This window comes from Panthera onca, chromosome D2 (genome assembly GCF_046562875.1).
Source record: "Panthera onca isolate mPanOnc1 chromosome D2, mPanOnc1 haplotype 2, whole genome shotgun sequence".
In the NCBI taxonomy this organism is placed as follows: domain Eukaryota; kingdom Metazoa; phylum Chordata; class Mammalia; order Carnivora; family Felidae; genus Panthera; species Panthera onca.
In genome coordinates, this window is record NC_138349.1 from 15,701,878 (window position 1) to 15,720,946 (window position 19,069).

Consider the following 19,069-nt stretch of genomic DNA (forward strand, 5'->3'; position numbering starts at 1 on the left):
TCTTCACCTAGTTCGGTGTGTTTCTCACAGGCCATGTTCTTTCCAACCACAACCTTTGTGCTTGCTGCCCCACTGATTCTACATCCCCCACCTCCCAACCCCACATTCGCACATCCACACCACCCTTCTATGCAGTCATCTTCACATCAAAGCTCCATCATGCTCTTGCCTGACCCAGTCCTATTCCCTGTCCCACAAATTAGGTCAGGTTCTCTTGTAATATATTCCTGAAGCCTCTACAATTCTCATTCAGAGTTCTTATGACAATCACATATCTAGGCAATTGTATAACAGGTATAAGACCTATTTTCCCTACAGCTTTATAAGCATCAATGGAGCAGAACCCATTTTGTTCACCATAATATCCCCAGAGTCCACCAAAGTACTCAATAAATATATGTTCAATTAATAAACAAAACTGAGTCAATTCCAATAATGAACTCTCTCACCAAGCTATAACAGTGTAACTCTTCAGTAAATAAATTAAGGAGAAAAAAAAATGTCACTCTTGTGAATAATGAAATAATGAAATAATGAAAAAATGAAATAATTAATAATAAATTGTTCTCTACAAGAAAAACATTCAATAAATACTAGTTTTTCTTTGCTTGCTGAACAGTATTATCCATGCTTAAAATTATTAAGATCTTCTATTGAGCTTGGAACATTTAGAATAATTCCAAAGGTAAAATCTGAAAGTTGAACATTTGCTAGATATGAGAGAAAAAAACACAGATACTTTGTTGTTACTCACAGTCTGAAAATGACTGATTCTGTGGCCCTGAATATACACTTAAACTCATTAGGTCTTATTTTTTTCATTAATGAAAAAAAGAAGATTGATGATGATTACCAATGCTTATACATCACTGATTCTAATGTAGGGGCCTTCATGTAATGTGGCGCGACTTCTTCAGAAGCCAACTTTCTTTGCTTCATAGTATCTTTAAGCAGCTGAACTATTATTCATTACTCTGTAATGACATATGGGAATCTGCGTAGATTTTATTTGAGGCAAATGTTCCATAGACTATGAGGAAAAACAAATCTTGAGACTCATTTTTATTCAAACGAATGCCTGATGCTTAAAGTTAATATAGATTTGTACTACTTTATGTAAATACATTTAAAAATTAATGTAAATTAGGGACACCTGGGGGGCTCGGTTGGTTAAAGCGTCTGACTCTTGACTTCAGCTCACGTCATGATCTCACAGCTGGTGGGATTGAGCAGCACAGAGCCTGCTTGGGATTCTCTCTCTCCCTCTTCCCCTCCTGGCTCACTCGAGCTGTGCACATGCTTTATCTCTCTCTCTCAAAGTAAATAAATAAACTTAAAAACTAAAAAAGTCAATAAATAAATGTAAAGCCACTTTTACTTGATTACCTATAATATCTCCGAACATTTTTGGTCAAATAAAAATAGTTGCCTATATAGCCACAATATATGCATATTCACTTATGTGTTGATAATTTATATATGTTCTATCATTATGTATTTAGTTAAAGCCTGCCTAAAAGATACAGAGTTTCATAAGTATGGGTTCCAACAAGAGAAGGTCCTAAGCCCACACACTTACATTCTATTGAATAAAGAAAACCTATGTTTACATAAACAATTAACAAGAGAGATAATTTCATACTGTGTGTTAGGATGAGGGCAAAAATGGTTTTGTGAGTCCATCTTAGGTAGGAGTGGAATAGTGGCTAAAGTATCTGAGGCAGAAAAATGGTAAATGCAAAAGCCATGATCTAAGGTTTAGGATGATCTAAAGTTTAGGATAATTAAAAACAAACAGATTGAGCCATTAAGAACTTTTATAAAAATAACATTACTGCCATAAAAACTGCCCAATGTTCAGGAATCTAATCCTGGACTCTACTTTGTTCACTGATTCCTATGCCAATATGGGAACCAGTACTGTTAAAGTTATATTATGTCTGGAACGATCAAGTGGGCATTTCTCACTATTTTTCTTTTTCATAATTTCACTGTGTGTTCTAAAAGTGTATTATTTAAAATAAAATTAAGGTAATTAATTTTAATGTATATCCTTCAAAAAACTGAACTGAATAAAATTCTAATTGGAAATTCATAATTAACCAAAATCAATTTGGTTAAATACGATATTTTCAAATGAATACTTCTTATTTAAAAAGACAGTATAGATTTTTAAATGTTTAGATCCTCTTTTTATTTCCTTCAATAGATTGTTCTATTTTATTCATATAAAAACATGTGAGATAATTTTATTACTAATTTTCGTTACTCTAGTTTTATTACCTGTGATCAAGAGTATGGACTATAGACCCAGAATGCTGGATGGAAACTGGCTTTGTCATTTCCTGGCTCTGTGATTTTATAAAAATAAACTCTCTCTACCTCTGTTCCCTCAAACAAAAAAATGTTGATAACTAGCATACCCTTCTCATTTGAAGATTAAAAAAGCTAATAAATATAAAAAGCTTACACTAGCCTGGCACAGTAAATGCTTAATAAATGTTAACTGGTGATATCATTATTTTAAAGTCAGGTGGTTGTTTTCAGGTGGTTGGACAAAAACTGTTTTATTTAATAAATAATGCTAAATAATGAGGTAGATATCAATGAGAAAAAAGTTGCTTGCCATAATATTATATACATTATAAGCTTTTATGTACAATCATTCTCATGACATGATGTATTTAGAAAGGCATGCAGTGCCTTCGTTTGCCCATTCAGCATCTTTATAAATAAGGAGCTATTAACCCTTGCTTAAGGCAGACAGAGCCCCACACCGGGTTATATGGCTTACTAAGAAAGATAAGTACAGGATATCAGCGCCCACTCTCTCTTGTAGCTAGGAACCTTTGCAGAGGGCACAGGCTGCACAACTCCCCTTGGGAGCGCTGGTGGCAGCTTTTCAGGCATTTTTATTGATTCCTTAAACTTTATTTCTACAGTGAGTCTGTATTAGTTACATGACTAGAAAATTTAACAGTTTCATTACAAAATATTTGCCAAATACATTTTTCATCTCTCTTCTAGATTAATTGAATAGAAAAATTTTCTCATCAGCTATTTTTAACTTTTTCATAATTGTGCTATACTGCACTTCATTTTAAAATATGTTAAAATATTAAATAATTCTGAAATAAACATCTAAAAATTACTGGGATATAAGCTTAAAGAAATTTAACAGAAACACTGATGAATCACAGAATAAAGGTTAAAATCCAACCATGTGGTTAATTTATGTTTTCTCTGATAATCCTCAATCCATCATGTCTTCAATCTGTGAAATGAAAGAATTTAGATTCTCTGTGTTTATCTAGGTCACTTCCCTATTTGCAGATGGACCAGCTAGATCCTACTGAAATAGCTGTTTGATGTATTGATCTATTGATCAATGGCTAAAAAGTTATAGAAAACACTAACAAAATACATTATATTTAATTTAAAATGGGAAAATTCCTTTATTCCCATTTTAGAACAAAACACAAAATAATCATGTTAAGTATAAGGTTAATTCAAGACTTAATTTCATTGTTTATATGACATAGCATTTTAGAAAATTAAATTGAGATTGATACTCATAATTTAAAGCTATACTAACATTTATTAGAAATATCTCTCATATATCAAACAAAAGAAAAAATTCAAATCCTTAAATAATATGCTTATAACTAATCTTTCAGTACAAACCATAAACACTAATAAACACTAAATATATCAATAATAACCTACAGAGTTTACAGTGGTATAAATGGATACATATTTAATTATTTTAGTAATATAAACTAACATGAGATGTGATGAGTGGCAGAAGCAAGCACTGAATGTGACAGTAATTAAATTCCTTACTCCTTTTAAAAGAGAGAATGTATTATTATCATCACAAAATTGTATCCTGAACTCTAAAGAGCAACAGAATTCAAAATAAAACAGTAATTTTTCAAAAATTAAAAGGTGAAATAAGCCAAAATATTTTTCGTTTTAAACTGAACTTTAAAAAAAAAAAAAAAAAAACAAAAACAAAACAAAAAAAAAAAACTAAGGTCTTCCTCCTTAGTAGAGTGGCAAATATCCACACCTGTCACATGGGAGACCGGGGTTGAGCACCTGAGTGGCTCAGTCGATTAAGTGTCCAACTCTACATTTCCCACTCAGGTCATGATCTCATGGTCGTGATATCCAGCCACGTGTGGAGCTCCCCTCTGGGCATGGAGCCTGCTTGGGATTCTCTCAGTCCCTCTCTCTTTACCTCTCCCTTACTTACATATATGCGCACCTGCTCTCTCTTGCTCTCTCTCTCTCTCTCTCTCTCAAAAATAAAGTGTTAAAAAAAAAAAAAGACTACTAAGAGCAGGGGCACCCAGGTGGCTCAGTCAGTTGAGCATCCTACTCTTGATTTCAGCTCAGGTCAAGATCTCATGGGGAGATCGAGCCCCAGTGATGGGCATTGCGCAGAAAGCGCAGAGCCTGCTTCGGATTCTCTCTCTCCACCTCTGTCTGCCCCACTCCTGTTCACATTCTCTCTCTCTCTCTCTCTCTCTGTCAAAAATAAATAAACTTTAAATAAATAAATAAACAAACAAACAAACCTACTAAGACTGTCTAAAGGATACAACTGCTGGTATATTACTTTCAATTAAGCTAACACCACATTGCACTCAATTGCTTTAAGCCACAGTGTGGGCTGCATTTTAAATTTCACTCTGATCTTTAAAATCAGTATAGTTTCCATTAACACTATTACAAGAACTACTGACCTTTTCTTTAAACACCATTTCTTTCAAATGTTATTAAGCTTTAAGGGTCTTCTAACAAGTGACAAGGCTGCCATCTAGTGCTTTATGACTATTCCTTTCACATTTTTAAGAAAGTTAGAATCCTACATAATCGAAAGATGAGCTATCCAATACTTGGTGACCACTATTCACATGTGGCTATTGAGTAATTGAAATGTGACTGATTTGAATTGAGACTGCTATAATTATAGAATTGAAATTGTATTTCAGACGTAGTTTGAAAAAAACACTAAAGACAAAAACCTCATTGATGATTTTTATACTGGTACATGTTAAACTGACATCTCAGATATGTTGAGTTAAATAAAGCAGACTATTAAAATTCATTTTACCTGGGGGTGCCTCAGTGACTCTGTTGGTTAAGCGTCCTACTCTTGATTTCGCTCAGGTCATAGTCTCATGGTTGGTGAGAGTGAGCCCCGAGTGGGGCTCTGAACTGACAGCACAGAGCCTGCTTGGGATTCTCTCTCTCCCCTCTCTCTCTGCTCGTCCAACACACGCATCCTCTCTCTCAAAATGAATAAACTTGGGGCGCCTGGGTGGCGCAGTCGGTTAAGCGTCCGACTTCAGCCAGGTCACGATCTCGCGGTCCGTGAGTTCGAGCCCCGCGTCAGGCTCTGGGCTGATGGCTCGGAGCCTGGAGCCTGTTTCCGATTCTGTGTCTCCCTCTCTCTCTGCCCCTCCCCCGTTCATGCTCTGTCTCTCTCTGTCCCAAAAATAAATAAAAAAAAGTTGAAAAAAAAAAAAAAAAAAAAAAGAATAAACTTAAAAAAATTAATTTCACCTGTTTCCTTTAACTTTTTTAATGTAGCTACTAGAAAATTTAAGGGGCTCCTGGGTGGCTCAGTCAATTAAGAGACCGACTTCAGCTCAGGTCATGATCTTCCAGTTAGTGGGTTTGAGCTCCACATCGGCCTCTCTTTAGTCAGCACGGAGCCCTCTTTGGATCTTCTGTCTCCCTCTCTCCCTGCCCCTCCCCTGCCTTGCACACACACACTCTCTCTCTCTCAAAATAAATAAGCATTAAATTTTTTAAAATTACATATATGGCTCATATTATATTTATATTGGATAGCATTGATCTAGAAGAAAAATTATCTTAGTCATAAAAAACAATTTGAGCATCAGTAAGGTTAATAATTGAAAATGGATTTAAATATATTAAATATGTATGAGTCCATAAGTTTATCATGAAGAGAAACCTCGTCATGTTTGAGAGATACTGAAAAATTCTTTACTTTGAAAACTGGTAAGTAAAAACAACTAATATTACATTTATCATGCATTTCCTATATGAACTGTATCAATGAGTAACCAAATAACTGATGAGAGGAAATTTATTTTTAGAGAAGTTTTCTAATCAAGAAATAAAGAAGGTATTGAAATATCACTTTTGCAACACCTAATCAATTACAATCTAAACACTGATCATCAGTGTCTGCTAAGAACTACATGGGAAATAATGTTAATAAGGAACAACAACAATTAGGGGCACCTGAGTGGCTCAATCAGTTGAATGGCTGACTTCAGCTCAGGTCATGATCTCAGAGTTCATGAGTTCGGGTCCCGTGTCAGGCTCTGTACTGACAGCTTGGAGCCTGGAGCCTGCTTTGTATTCTGTGTCTTCCTCTCTCTTTGCCCCCCCTCCCGGCTCTCTTTCTCTCTCTCTCAAATAAATAAATAAACATTAAGAACTTTTTAAAGAAACAATAACAATTAAAAAGTATATAAAAAAGAAATTACTAAATGACCAGACCCCAAAATTTTCTTTGAATTCAGCCAACCTTTAAAGTTCACTTAATATTTAACTATTTCTGTTTTAAAAGGGGTCATCAATCTACTCAAATTCATTTTTAAAAGCTATTACCATAATTACATAATACGAAAATGGAAAATAAAAACTAAAAACTTACAGTCAAACATCATTTCATTAGAAAAAAAAGTACAATGATAGTCTATATTCATTTATACTGAAAATAATCCTAAATAGAACATGAACAACTAATATTTAGCAGTGTTCCAAAAAACAATATTCCATGCCTATGTTTGGTTTATCCCAGAATTAAAAGATATTTAACATTAGGAAATTTACTAATACAACTTCACACATAATAAGGTAAAGGAAAAAGTCATTCATAATAAAATCTTATAGAACACTAATGTGGATAACTTTTTTAACTTGCTAAAGGAAATGTTCCATAAATTATTTCAAACTCTCTACTTGATGGTCCTGCCTACTACCATCACTTTGACTCAGCACTTAGAGATCACAAGTGTCCCAGTAAGGGGTTAAAAAAACTTTAAAGATATAAGTATTATCAGCGGAGCTTTCTTTTGCTTACATTTTCATAGTAAATGTTTTTCCACCCCTTCACATTCAATTTTTATGTGTCTTTAGGTCTGAATTAAGTCTCTTGTAAGCAACATAAAGATGGGCCTTTCTTTTTTATCCATTTAGTCACCCTATGTCTTGACTGGAGCATTTAAGTCCATTTCCATTTAAAGTAATTATTAATAAGTATGTACTTATTGCCAATTTGTTACTTGTTTTATGATTGTTTTTGTCTTCTTCTCTGTTCACCTCTTGTCTTACTCTCTTCCCTATGGTTTAAAGTTTTCTTTAGTGTTATGCTTGGATTCCTTTCCCTTTACTTTCTGTGTATCTATTATAGGTTTTGACTTGTGGTTACCATTAAGTTCACATGTAACATCTTATGCATACAGCAGTCTATATTAAGTTGATGGTTGCTTAAGTTTGAACCTATTCTAAAAACACTAAATTTTTACTACCCTCCCACATTTTATGTATATGGCATCATAGTTTACATCTTTTTCTTTCGTGAATCCCTTGACTGGTTTTTGTAAATATAATTGATTTTTCAGTTCCTGTGCTTTAATATCCATATTGGTTTCATAAGTGATCGATCTACTACATTTATTATAGGTTTATATTTACCTGTAAATTTTTTTCTTTCATAATCTTACTCTAGATTATGACCTTTTCCTTCCACTTGAAGAATATCCTTTAATATTTCTTGTAAGGATGGTTTAGAGGGGATGAACTCCTTTAGCTTTTCTTAGAGAAACTCTTACTTGTTTTTGTTTGTTTTGTTTGTTTTTTGTTTTTGTTTAGAAAAATTTCTTTCTACTCTGAATGACAGCTTTGATAGATAGAGCATTCTTGGTTGCAGCTTTTTTCCTTTCAACATTTAGACTATACCATGCTACTCCCTCTGGCCTGCAAAGTTTCTGCTGAAAAACCAGCTGATAGCCTTATGGGGTTTCCCCCGTATGTAGCTGTTCTTGATTTTTTTAAATCTTTTTGTCACTTAATCATTATGCATTTTACTTTGGACCTCTGTGGGTTAATTTTGGGGGTAAGACTATTTATGTTGAACAAAATAGACTTTAAACAAATACTAACAAGAGAGAAAGAAGGACACTACATACTCATAGAGAGAACAATCCAAAAAGAGGATATACCAATTGTAAATATCTACACACCCAACATGGGAGCACTTAAATACCTAAAGCAAATATTAACAGAAATAAAGGAAGAAATTAATAGTAATACAATAATAGTGGGGGGGGGGATTTTAACACCCTACTCACACCAATGGATGGGTCATCAAGACAGAAAATCAGTAACAGTGGCTTTGAATGATTGATTGAACCATAAAGTCCTAATAGATAAATTCAGAACACTCCATCCAAAAAAAACAAAAACAAAAACAAAAAGAATACACATTGTTTTCAAGTGTACATGGAATATTATCCAGAATAGATCACATATTAGACCACAAAACAAGTGTCAATAAATCAAAAAATATTGAAATCACATCATGCATCTTTCCAAACACAAGGGTATGAGACTAGAAATTAATCACAAGAAAAAATCTGGATAGAAAAGAAATACATGGAGGTTAAACAACATTCAACTAAACAATGAATGGATCAACCAAGAAGTCAAATAGGAAATAAAAAATACAAAGAGACAAATAAAAATGAAAATACAATGATCCAAAACCTTGGGATAGAGCAAAAGCTGTTCTAAGAGGGAAGTTTATAGTAATACAGGCTAACTTCAAGAAAAAAAAAAATCTCAAATAAGCAACCTAACTTTGCTAGAAAAAGAACAAACAAAACTAAACCAGAAGGAAGGAAATGAAATGATTAGAGCAGAAATAAATTTAAAAAGGCTAAACAACAGAAAATATCAATGAAAAATCAGGAGCTGGTTCTTTGAAAAGGTAAACAAAATTAATAAACCTTTAGCAGACTCATCAAGGCACATAAATAAAATCAGAAAAGAGAAAGAGGAGAAATAACAACCAATACCACAGAAATACAAAGGATTATAACAGAATATTATGAAAAATTATAGCCAATAAATTGGACAACCTGGAAGAAATACATTCCTAGAAACATATAACCTTCCAAAACTGAATCAAGAAGAAATAGAAAATTTGAATAGAGTGATTACTAGCAAAGAAATTGAGTCAGTAATCAAAAAACTCTGAAGAAATCTTGATAGAGGGAATAAAACTGTCTTTATTTGCATATAATATAATTAACTGCATTAAAAACCAAACAAATCTGTAAACAATAAGAACTAATAATGAGTTCATTAAAGTTTATGAATATTAGATTAGTGTATTAAAATGAATTTAATGTTTATATATCAAATATAAGTAGACAATGTAATTTTATTTAAGTTTATTTATTTATTTTGAGAAAGGGAGGGAGAGAGAGAGAGAGAATGGGAGGGGCAGAGAGGGAATCCAAGCAGGCTCTGTACTGTCAGTGCAGAGCCCAGTGCTGGGCTCAAACTCACGAAAAGCAAGATCATGACCTGAGCCAAAATCAAGAGTTGGACACTTAACTGTCTGAGCCACCCAGATGTCCTGAAAATGTAATTTTAAGATACTATTTAAATGGCAACAAAATTATTAGGAAATTTAGTATTTTACACATCTAACAAAACATGTTCAAGACAAGGACACAGGAAATTGAGCTCAACATTATCAGCCATAAGAGAAATACAAATTAAAGACACAAGATACTACTACATATACTCTACAATAGCTATAATCAAAAAAACAGTATTAAGTGTTGAGGATATGGAATCACTGAAGCATTTATAAATTTCGGGAAGTTAAAATTATATAGCCATACTGTAAAATCATTTGGCAGTTACTTAAAAAGTCAAACATAAGTTTATCACATGACCCAGCAATTTCACTTATAGGAATCTACCCAAGGATAATAAAATTACATATCTACACAAAGACTGTGTGAATGATATCAATATTTTTCATAACAATCAAAGGCTAGACACAATCCCAATGCCCATCTACTAATAAACAACAAAAAAAAAATGGTATATCTACATGTTGTAGCATTTATTCCTTTTATAAACTAAAACTGCTATATTAAAGTAAAATACAAGGGGCGACTGAGTGGCTCAGTCGGTTAAGCATCCAACTTCAGCTCAGGTCATGATCTCGCAGTTTGTGGGTTCGAGCACCACATCAGGCTCTGTGTTGACAGCTCAGAGCCTGGAGCCTGCTTCGGATTCTATGTCTCCCTCTCTCTCTCTGCCCCTCCCCTGCTCATGCTCTGTCTCTCTTTCTCTCAAAAAGTAAATAATAAAATATTAAAAAATATATATTTTTAAGTAAAATACAAATACCTTGTGATCATCTCAATTGATGCAGAAAAAATATATGACATAAACAAAACACCCATTCCTAACAATAGTCCTCAGCAGAGCAGGACTAGAAGAGAACTTCCTCTAGCTGATAAAGGCATCTAGGAAAAACCTCCATCATACTTAATAGTGAAAGACTGAATCTTTTCTCTCTGAAATCAACAACACAACTAGAATATTCCCATGCTCATCACATCTTGTCACATGGTACCAGACATAATAATCAATGCAATAATGCAAAAAATAAAAAAAAATTTTAAAAATAATTAATTAATTAAAGGTAGCCAGAAAGAAAAAGAAGAAATCAAATTCTATTAATTGCAAAGCACATTACAGTCTGCATCAAAAATATAATGGAATCTACCAAAAAGGCTCTAGAACTAACAGGGAAGTTTAGCAAAGCTGAAGGATAAAAATCACCACAAAAATCAATTGTAGTTGTATACATCAGACACAATTAAAAATCACATTTTAAAAAAACAATATTTACAGCAGCATTAAAAGTATAAAATATGTAGGGATAAATCTGACAAAAACCATGACAGATCTGCACAGTGAAAAATAAAAATATTGCTGAGAATAAATTAAAAAATAATTAAGTTTAAAAAAGAGATACACTAGGTTCATGTGTCAGAAGACTCACTATAGTTAAGAATGGATTCTCCCCAAACTGATCTATAAGCCAAACACAATCTCAATCCAAATTCTAGTATGTATTTTGGCAAAATTTACCAAGCAGATTCTAAAATTCACATGTAACCACAAAAGAAATGGAGTCAAGTCTGAAATAGGTTTGAAATAGAAGGATGAAGTCAGAAAATAAATGATACATAATTTCAAGACTTATTACGAAACTACAGTAGTTGTAACAGTACTATTTTGGCACAAAAGCAGGCAAATTAATTAACAGAACACAATAGAGATCCCAGAAATAGTCTTTAAAGTCTTATCCACATATATGGGCAACTGATTTTAAACAAAAGTTTAAACCAAAACAAAACTGCAAAAGCAATTAATTGGTTAAAATAAAGTCTTTAAAGAAACAGTGCTAGAACATTTAGATATCCACATGAAGAAAAAAAAATCCATCTCTTGATATATATACAATTAACTCAAAATAGACTGTATCTTAAGTAGAAAACATAAAAATACAAAACTTCTAGAAGAAAAAGGAGAAAATCTTTGTGATCTTAGGTCAAGCTAAGATTTCTCAAAAGAACAAACTGATAAATTGAAGTTTATCATAATTAAAAATCCTCTTCAAAAAAAAATAAAAACTTCTCTTCAAAAAAAAAAAAACCACTTGTAATAGAGTGAAAAAACAAGGCACAAACTAAAAAAATAATTTGTAAATCATATATCAAATAAAATATTTGCATCTGGAATACATAAAGTACTCTTAAAACTCAATGATATAACAATACGATTTTTAAAAGAGGACAACAGATTTAAACACACTTCACCAAATAAAATATACATATGGCAAATAATCATATGAACAAATGCTTAATATCATCACTCATTAAAGAAATGTAAATAAAATGAGAATTAGATACTCCTGCACACCTGTTGGAACGACTAAAACTAAAAAGACTAACTATATGAAAGATTTGAAGAACTGAAATGAAATTCTTACACTGCTGGTGGAAATGCAAAAAGGTACAATCATTTGAAAAACTCTTTGCTTGCTACTTAACAAGTTAAACATACATCCGCCACGTAATCACTACCCAGTAATAGTATATCATTTAGTAAATAATCAGCACAGCTTTTTAGTGATGACCAAAAACGCCCCCTAAAAAAATCTATCACAAAATTCTATTTGTTCAAAATTTAATCAAATTGAAAAGATTACATTAAATCCAGCTGAGTTTACTCAAGTCCTATGTTTGTTTCCATTTTCAGAATAAGATCTATTGCTATGTTACTCTTCAAAAGTAGAAAAAAATGCACCAAACACAAAGGCAAAAAGACTGCCTTTCCTAGGAGTTGTACTATATTTAAGAAACAGAAATGGTAACATATTAATGACAACATCGGAACGCAAGGTGAATTTTGTTATCTGCAAAATCATCTAAAACTAATTTTATAAATTATTTAAAAATGAAAAAAATACAGATACTTACAATAACATGTGCCTCTAAGTGGATTACCAACATAGCGATTTTCAGAATCACACCTGTAGGGACAATAAACTCATTTACTACTGATCCACAAAATTCAAAAGCTCCGTATCTTTCTTCCAGCAAGAAAGTAATTAAACTCCACATTAAAACATCTTTAAAAACTATTACATTAATCGAAGTTTTAACAACAAATCTTCACAGTAAATAACGTAGAAAGCCAATATTTGAGCATGAGTCAAGAAAAGAAACAGTGAAGACAAATAAATACCCATGCAAGATGAGAAAAGGGAATGTCACACAAGGCAGATGGGTTAAGACTAGAGTTTGGGGATATGTAATCTTCCTTAATAATGAGAAGAAACTGAAAGTCTTGATAAAGATATGGTGACAATTTTAGGTAAAGGAAGAAAATTGTGGAAATTCATAAATCTACACCACTTTCTTACTTTTGGTATTCTTGGAAATTAATATAGTTTCCCCCAATTTCTACATAATGAATCTGTATTTTAAAACAGATCTCCTCAATTGTGTATCAAAGAAAAGGTTTTTATTCTAAATCATCCAACCCTAAATTAAGAAGCTCAAACTCTGAACTTACATAAACATATTATAAAAAATGGAAGAACATAAGAGCATTCTGAATCATGAATTCTAATTTAAATTCTTCACAATTATGGTTAATTACAGCAGTGGGGGAAGATCATAAGTATTTTCAAAATTTCTGAAGTTCACATTTTTATATCCCTGTTTCTAGAATTCAGTAAAAATGACAGTTAGTGCCTAACAGAGATACACCTTGATTTTATATAATGTTTCTTCTTGAAACACCCTCCAAAATAAATTATTATAAAATGGTATATACACCAGGCTAACTGAAATCAGTGACTTAATATTTAAAGTATATATAAAAGTTTAAAAGATGAGAAAGATGTTTTCAAAATATCTTTAGTTCTTTTTTTAAATGTTTGTTTATTTTTGAGAGAGAGAGTGCACACACACAAGTGCAGTAAAGGGCAGAGAGAGGGAGAAAGAATCCCGAGCCGCATCCACACTGTCAGCACAAAGCCAGATGCGGGGGCTCGATCTCAGGAACCAGATCATGACCTGAGTCAAAATCAAGAGTAGGATTTTTAACTGACTGAGCCACCCAGGCACCCCCAAAAAACGTCTTTAGTTTTAATAGTTAATCAGAGCAGAGGAATAATTTTAATACATACTTTTTAATTAATGAAAGGCCAACAATTGAGAATAATAAGCTAAATAAGTTACATTCTGAATGCATTTTTCACCCATGTGTCACTAGTTTTTTTATTTATACATAGAACTGAATAAAAGAGTAAATCTTTATTTACACTGACTACAAAATTAAAGTAGAAATATAACAGTCCTATACACCACTCACTTTATTCTCTGTGAAACAAAGAAAGTTTGGGGGTTAGGTTTCCTTTGACTTCCCCAAAAGCAATTTCAAAATGTGTGATATATAGTAGTTTTCTAGCAAGAAAATGATCACACTCATTGTTGCTGGGTTAAGCACTTCAGGTTCTCTACTATTTCTATACTCTTGTTCCTTCCTTTAGGCTCACCTCCATAAATTCCATCACTTTGTACCCAGTATATACATATCCTAAAGGATTGATTTACAATACTGTTATAATTCTTTTGTCTGTCACAAAAAAATAAATTTGACTTGCTGCAAATGTTCTCAATACTACGTTCAGAACAGGAATATATTCAATATAATAGTGTCTGCATTGCTAGGCATGATATTCCCTCTGCATCTCATTTGTTTAAATAGATGGCTTTCAAAGTACCACAGCAATCTAAAATAACTAACTTTAATAAATGTAAGGATTTCTGGTACTTTTTAATTGATCTATATGTTGACTTTAAGAGCTCCAGATACAAACCTATCTTCCCATATGGAAGTTTATGGTTTTTATTTTTTCAATAATACTGTTATTCAAATTATTTAACCTTCAACATAATATAATTTTTATAAAGGAATGGTTAAAATTTTATTTTCTCCAAACCATAAATTTTCTCAGGAGAATGAAATTACATGCTCTTCTTTAGGAAGCGATTTTTGCTAGCTTTCATTTTCTCAAATGAAGAGTTTTAACATAAATAAGGAATTAGCACCACCTCATTAAAAATTAAGCTGAGAGGCTTTATAGAGTTCTTGAAGGTATCTAATATAAGAATTACATTCTCTTTTAAGTTTTCAAACTCAAAAAAGCAAAGTAGAATCACATATTGTCTTACATTCTTTATATTAATAAGTACTGAATTTTGATCATATTAAAAGTATTTTTGCAATGTGTAATTATGAGTTGAATTTAAACAACAATTTTTGAAAGTTTGATTTCAGCTGTCATTTAAAAAAACTACAAATGGCTACAAATAGCTAAGGAAATCAATAGATCCAAGGGAAACATAATGGAACTTTTGGCATAAAACTCAGTCTGCAAAACACAAAAGCAGGCACAAATATATGCAAACGCATTCTTTAATTTTCATAGGGACATCTCAACATCATCAGGATGGCAGTTAATTTGAAAGATAATGTTCAATTTTATCTAATAAAAATTCCAATAAGCTTTAAAGGAGCCAGAAAAATTGATCTTAATGTTCACATGCATAAGTAAATATATAATAGCCCAAGTAATCATTGATAGATGAATGGATAAAAATATGGTATATACAATAGAATATCATTCAGCCATAAAGAATGAAATCTTGCCATTTTCAACAACATGGATACCTACAGAGTATAATTCTAAGTGAGATAAATCAGTCAGAAAAAGACAAATACCATATAATTCACCCATAAGTGGAATTTAAAAAAAAAAAAAAAAAAAAAACAAGCAAAGGAAAATGAGAGAGAGAGAGAGAGAGAGAGAAACCAAGAAATAGACTCTTCAACTATAGAGAACAAACTGATGGTTACCAGAGGGTAAGTGAGTGGGGGGATGGGTGAAATAAGTGATGGGGAGTAAAGAGCAAATTTATCATAATGAGCACTGAGTAATATATAGAATGGTTGAATCGCTGCATCATGTACCTGAAACTAATATAACACTGTATGTTAACTATCCTGGAATTAAATTTTAAAACAATAAAAAAAGAAAAAAAGAAAATAAATGAAGAGCTTTTAGGGAAACTAGACTTCAAAGATACTAAAATATATTCAAGGTCTGTACAATTCAAATAGCGTAGTATCACTGCATCAGTAGAAAGACCAAAGGTACAAAATAGAAATTAAGAAATAGGCTCAACTATCATATACTAAAAATCTAGTATATGATAAAAGTGGTATTTTAAATTATTGGGGTAAGCTCTTTTTAATAAATGGTATTCAGATAACTGGATAGCCATTTGGAAAAATACAAAATCAGATTCAATCCTCACACCCTACCCATAAAAAAAAAAAACTCTAAATGGATCAGACATCCGAGCATATAAAATAAACTTTAAACATATTAGAAGACAAGACTGCATGGTAACATACGTATGCTGAAAGGTGTGGTAAAAATAAATGCCATTAGTAAACTCAAAAGATGTAATAAATTGGGAGAAAATACTGACAACATATGTGACATAAAAGGGCTAAAATCCCTAATTTATAAAAAAAAAAAAAAACTCTTTAAAAAAGGGAAGAACTAACAATCCCATAGAAAAACTGGCAACATACATAAATAGGCAACTCACAAAAAGTGCTATAAAAATGGTTCTTAACTATATGAAAAGATGTTCAACTTCACTTATAATCAGGGAAATATGAGCTAAAGCTAGAACAAGATACCATTTCTCCTCGATCAGATTGTCAAAATTTCAAAAGCATAACCATATGCTCTGCTTAGGAGACTGGGCCAACAGTGCTCCCTTACACTTATGACCTGCTGGGAATACAAAATGAATAAATCCCTATGGAAGAGAAGTTAGCAATACCTAACAAATCTACATGAGTATTTATTCTTCAACCCAGAAATCCCACTTATAGGAACTTTGGAAGTAAACATCCAAAAATATGAAAATATATGGCCAAAAGTTTATTCACTACATCATTTATAATCACAAAATATTGGAAATTATCTAAACATCCTTGTGCACAAGATTTGTTAAAGAAACCACAGTACATAAACCCAATGGAACACTATACATCTGTAAACAAAACCAAACAAAAAAATGATGAAGATTTTAATGATCTAATACAGATACAAATCTACAGTATGTCCCCTTTTGTGTAAGAAGGAAAAGAATGAATGTCTATGCCTGTGTGTGTGTGTGTGTGTGTGTGTGTGTATACACACAGATATACATACATGAAATATATATATGTATATCATAGGGAGCATAAACTGGAAAACAATGAAGTTGTTTACCAGAGGAGAAAAGAGGAAATGGGAACTAATCTCTTTATTTTTAAATACTTTTCTCTTTTGAAAGAATGTCAATGTTCAACATATTCCAAAATATATATATTAAAACAATAAGAATGGGAAGGCGGAAAAAAACAACAACCACCTAAAACAGAAAGTAAACTAAAAGAAATGAACCTAATAAATTTCAAGTGAATACTACATAACCATCCTGAAGGGAAAAGGAGGAGGGGAAGGAGGAAAATAGGAGGAGAGAGGTGTGGAGGAACAGAAAACAAAGAAGAAAGAAAAGAGACCATTCCAAATAACTTGTTAACACAGTATCTGACTATATATTCTCAATCCTGGGCAGAGTAAGGTGGAAAATTCAAACTTTTAAATCTATTCAGGTTTGCTTATTAAAGTGATATAGACAAATCAATTCTGAAAGTATTTCTTGAATTACAGAAGTGAGCAAATAAGGAATGTGTTAATGTCATTGGAAGCCACTGTTTTCACTAATGGAGGAGACGTACGATTATGAAACTGGAGAAGGTCCAAAAGAACACTGGAGGGATGTACTGGAATTGGAAGCTTGGGTATGAAGTAATGCTTTCTAACATATATACATGTGTGTGTGTGTGCATGCACATGTACACATGTATATGTATATATGTATTTATGTGTATTTATTTGTATATATAAATAAATTACTATTTCCCAGTTCTGTTTATTGAACAGGTCACTAAGTTAAGGCACCTCAGTAGCAAAGAGCATATCTAGCACTGAGAGCTCTGCAAAAATATTTTGTAAATGGCTGATCCAAGGCAGAACAGGTGTAAGATGAGCCTGGAACATCTTCTTATAACAGAAAGTAAGGAAGTATTCACAAAATGATGATGGGTATGTGTCACAAAAACACAAGTGAGCTTGAAGTAGCTCCCACTGGCCAACTCTGGAACAACATGAATGCTAAATAATTAGGTATAACAATGAATTATAAACCACTGGGGAAAACAGGAACTCATGAGTTCATGCCAATAATAAATAGATAAATAATTGGTGGACAAGGAAGAGCTCTTGCTAATAGAATTGGAGAAACAGACTGGTAAGTGTAGAGGAAGTATGAGATTTGTTTGTAATCATCATAGTAAAGACAGAGACCAAGCATGAATAAACCATTTTTCCTTAAAAGTATGTCATATCCTATAAGACGAATCTGTCTCATGTCTAACTCACTCAAAAAAAGACAAAGGAGAGAAAAAGAAAAAAATTCAGGTCTACTTGTCATATCTCTAATCAAAATCCAAGATTCTGCATTCTAATAGCACAATCAACACTCATGGAAAAATATATTCATTATAAGGGATGAAATGAATAAAATCTCAAATAAATATATAAATGTATACATGTATAAATTTATAAATGTATGTATAAATGTATCACTTATACCTAATGCTGAGCTATGCAAATGATGATCTTCCCATCTCATTTCCCACATATCAAAATCAGTTGGTATAACCATTGATATGAATCTCTTGTAAATATAATCAGCTGATACATTGAAATGTTTGGCACAGCCATTATAGATTTTCATGTAACCTGTATAATAATGTGATTAAGAATCAAGATTATCATAATCTATCTACTGCATTTCAGACCTCATACATAAATGTAATTAAAAAATCAGAATGGAGTACCTCACAATTATTTTTTTAATATAATTTACTGTCAAATTGACCAACATACAGTGTGTAAAGTGTGCTCTTGGTTTCAACAAAAAGAGAGGGAAATATTACAAAGAAAATTCTAAATTCTTTCTTCCTAAAATTTTATATATATGAATGTGAAATAATCAGATTAAGAAAAATGTTTTAAACTATGTTTTATTCTGTAACAAACCATTGTGTTACATAACACCATCTTTTTTTCAGGAAAGTCTTAATTTGCATTGTTGAAATTATTTTACTCATTCAAGAAAGTCTTTTCTCATCTCAAAGATTGAGATGCCCTTCATAGTTTGAAAACACTAAAAGTGAGTAATGTGTGTATTATATATTTAATACACAAATATGTAATTCA

The 19,069-nt window shown here is 32.0% G+C and overlaps 1 protein-coding gene across 6 annotated transcripts in view; it reads right to left on the reverse strand.

Annotated features, from left to right (window-relative positions):
- Positions 1–19,069, reverse strand: part of ATRNL1 (attractin like 1) — a 774,559-nt gene that overhangs the window by 505,300 nt on the left and 250,190 nt on the right. For all 6 annotated transcript variants that reach the window (XM_078434862.2, XM_078434861.2, XM_078434859.2 and 3 more), the window contains one exon: positions 12,627–12,679. In XM_078434862.2, the coding sequence (XP_078290988.2) occupies positions 12,627–12,679 (53 nt within the window). The remainder of the gene's footprint in view (positions 1–12,626; positions 12,680–19,069) is intronic.